Source organism: Leuciscus leuciscus (assembly GCF_965113295.1).
Source record: "Leuciscus leuciscus genome assembly, chromosome: 12".
Lineage (NCBI taxonomy): Eukaryota > Metazoa > Chordata > Actinopteri > Cypriniformes > Leuciscidae > Leuciscus > Leuciscus leuciscus.
Genome location: NC_138736.1, coordinates 20,746,611 through 20,749,943, shown reverse-complemented (window position 1 = coordinate 20,749,943; position 3,333 = coordinate 20,746,611). Strand labels below are relative to the sequence as shown.

Here is a 3,333-nt window from a genome sequence, read left to right as displayed (position 1 = left end):
CTGTATAGACAAATTATTCATCAGAAGAAACTGTTTTGACTATTTTTATATATATATATATATATATATATATATATATATATATATATATATATATATATATATATATATATATATATATAATTGTCTTCCAATGTTGCCCACTGAATCTAAATAGTTGCACAAATGGCAATAAATAAATTCTTCCACGCATGGTTTTGTAAACTACATTATCCGGGAGTCAGTGAGCGCAGCCAATTGGCATCAAGAACATGATGTGACGACATAAATTCGACCCTTTTATGCGCGAACTTGACATGCATCGAGGCGAGAAAACGGCGCGAGGCTAGCTTTGTTTGTGATCAAACCTGGATCTTTTTGTCTGAAGGTAGGTGTGCCTGCATTATTATGATAAAATCGTTGAACAATTGGCAGGCTGGATATTCATTTATGCGATGTGTCCATTTGCGGAGAATTATTCACGTGTAGATTTATTATAGCATGCATGGTTTTATTTTTGTTAATGCATCAAGTTAATCTAACACTCGCATTTCAAGGTTTAAGTTAATGTTACCTGCATTGAAAGGTGTCGTGTTGATTTAGGTTGTAAGTAAACAGCCTATAAATGTTCGTTTGTTTTGGTATTTTGAAACCAATATTGAAAACTCACAAATTCTGACCTATATTTCGAAAAGTAGTCTCTAACTCATGCATTTGAAATGTGTCAGTATGCCCGTTTAATGCTTGGTCTCCATATGATTGAAACACCATGGATTCAAAAAGTATGCTTTGTTCTGCAAATGTCGTGTTTACGTGCATGTGATTTCATCTGCATTGAAGCATCGTTGTAGGTCAGAGTACCGCGCAAATGGAAGGCTTGCATGATGTTTTGTATGTGTTATTGTGTGATCATGGTGCTGTAGAAAGGGCAGGGCGGAGCTGTGCACGCGGTCCCGATTGACTGTCTTTGTTTGGATCTGTTCTCTCTGCGTTACTAAAAGCGCATTTGTTTATCCACAAAGTGCACTTATTGTCTTATTATAGCTTAGAAACTCATACAACGGATAAAACGTGTAACGTTATCGTTATACGATGTATGCCATTTTATGTGGTTTTCACACATGCAGGTAGAGTATTGAGGGGAGGAAGCTGTGCAGTGTGAGTGTTTTTGAAGAAAACGCGCCAGTATTTCCCGCGAAGTTGTTTAGCTGAAAATATTTGCCCGCCAAATTCACAACCTGTCGACAACTACATTTCTTAATTTGTTGTTTGTGGTTTTGTGGTTGTAACCTGCTGTTTGGGACTTAAGGGGGCGTCCTCAAATAACGAGTTATTAACTAATTTTCAAAAATGACTTTTTTTTCTTTTTTTTTTAAAATGAAATTCATTTTCAGCTTTATATAGAATCCATATAAGTCTATGGTATTTCCATTTAGATATATCCAAGTAAAAGTACAATATGACCAGGATGAAGGTGCAATAAATATTTAGCCCTAATGTTGCTGATTTTGTTTTCAGGCATACTTTGACCTGTATCTTCTGCAACAATGGCCTCTATAAGTGGTAAGATTCTTGTATTTACACCTGTAAAATAAATAAAAATAGGCAGGTGACATGATCTGGATAAATATGAGGCAGAGATGGTTCTTGAATTCTGCAGTTAACAAGTAAGCTTGTTTTCAGATATTCAGATTAAGGAGCTGGACAAACGTGCATCAGGTCAAGCTTTTGAGGTCATCCTTGGGAGTCCTGCTCCAGATGCCAAGGTTGAGTTCCCACTCGCCTCTCCAAAGAAGAAGGATCTTTCCTTGGAGGAGATCCAGAGAAAACTAGAAGCCGCAGAAGAGAGACGCAAGGTGCGTATCTACACATTGTCAGACATTTTACCCTGCATACAATCCATGCAATATTACATTTACATGACACGCATGTTACACAACAATAAATGTGTATGAGATTTTGTCCAGATGCAGAAAGTGCACTTATTGTTAAGGGGCATATATAAGTATATGGAAGGGTGTGATATGTGTTAAAGTATATGATATGTGCTACTTTCTGTTCAATCTACTGCTGGAGTAAACTTGGTACATTTAGCTTGAGAGAGTTATAGATAAAGATATTTTCTCTCCCCCCCCTTTTCCCTAGTCTCATGAAGCAGAGGTTCTGAGGCACTTAGCAGAGAAGCGTGAGCATGAAAAGGAGGTGCTTCAGAAAGCTCTAGAAGAAAACAACAATTTCAGCAAGATGGCAGAAGAGAAACTGAACCAGAAAATGGAGGCCAATAAAGAAAACCGTACAGCAATCATGGCAGCCATGAACGAGAAGTTCAAAGAGAAGGTACTGCAAATGTGATGCGGCTTTATAGCTGACTTTTATGTAATAAAAATAAGTAATAGTTTTTTTGCTTCAATTCAAGGACAAGAAGCTGGAAGAGGTTCGAAAGAACAAGGAAACCAAAGAGGTCAACTGTGAAGGAAAATGAAACTGGCAAATATAGGGGATCTTATGGTGTGGTGTTTTTTTTTTTTTTTTTTTTTTTGGGAGTTCACATGAAAGAAAAAGTTAGGTTTCATCATGGTCCATATTCAGAAAAAAAATAAATGCAGCTTTTGTTTTGTATATAGCAGTGGTTTTACACCATCAACTCTCCTTTTACAAATCTGTGAACTGTTTGGACTGCAGCTTTGTCATTGTCTGATATTAGCTGTCTTCAGAACCTGATAGGGACTCATGTATGATGTGCTTAAATCCTTAACATGCCTGTTACTGTCTGCATTTCTTGCTTTTTGATTTCACAAGGTTAGGAGCTTGGTTTTCTTGCTGTAAGCTCATGACTGTTCTTTGTACAAGTCTGATGTGTATTGGAGGGCTTTACATGTTGACATATTTGACGGTTGTCTTGTACTTAATAAAATAATAACTGAAACTAGTGTTTGCTGTGCTTTGGCTAACATAAGTTTAGAAAAAATGTCAAGTTGTCTTTCAGGTATTCTTACAGTATGGAAAATGAGCAAGTCTGTATTCAAGTAGACATCTAGAACTTAATATTACTTAACACTCAACCTAAAATCTGTGCTTAAATTTAGTATAGGACAAAGTTTTTGCTCATTTTAAAGCTTAGCAGAGAAGGCCATCTAAGTGTCATTTGGTCCCAAGGATCAGGTATAACATGGATTGTGTCTCCCTCTAGTGTAGAAAGTGGTGTTATTCCTCCCCCAACATGTTCTTCAACATTTCAGTTTGCAAAGTGTCCCCCTGCCCCCTAGTTCAGGCAAGGTATGGTTTAAGAAATGGGGCAATTCCAATAGTTAAGTGTTGTGATGTTCGTTTTGAATAATTGATATGATCAGTGAA

The 3,333-nt window shown here is 36.8% G+C and overlaps 1 protein-coding gene across 1 annotated transcript; it reads left to right on the top strand.

Annotated features, from left to right (window-relative positions):
• The first annotated feature begins 256 nt into the window (after window positions 1-256).
• On the top strand, window positions 257-2,909 carry stmn1a (stathmin 1a). The gene is made up of 5 exons (XM_082185669.1): window positions 257-367; window positions 1,498-1,542; window positions 1,663-1,835; window positions 2,125-2,316; window positions 2,396-2,909. Exons 2-5 carry the CDS (start codon window positions 1,527-1,529, stop codon window positions 2,459-2,461), a joined length of 447 nt encoding a protein of 148 aa, XP_082041795.1. The 5' UTR covers window positions 257-367; window positions 1,498-1,526; the 3' UTR covers window positions 2,462-2,909.
• The last annotated feature ends 424 nt before the right edge of the window (window positions 2,910-3,333 follow it).

What these genes read in the sequence shown, in the direction of transcription:
- stmn1a (XM_082185669.1), top strand. An exon ending in CCGCAGAAGAGAGACGCAAG is followed by an intron (nt 1,836 to 2,124) that starts GTGCGTATCTAC and finishes CCTTTTCCCTAG; the next exon opens with TCTCATGAAGCAGAGGTTCT. An exon ending in ACGAGAAGTTCAAAGAGAAG is followed by an intron (nt 2,317 to 2,395) that starts GTACTGCAAATG and finishes CTTCAATTCAAG; the next exon opens with GACAAGAAGCTGGAAGAGGT.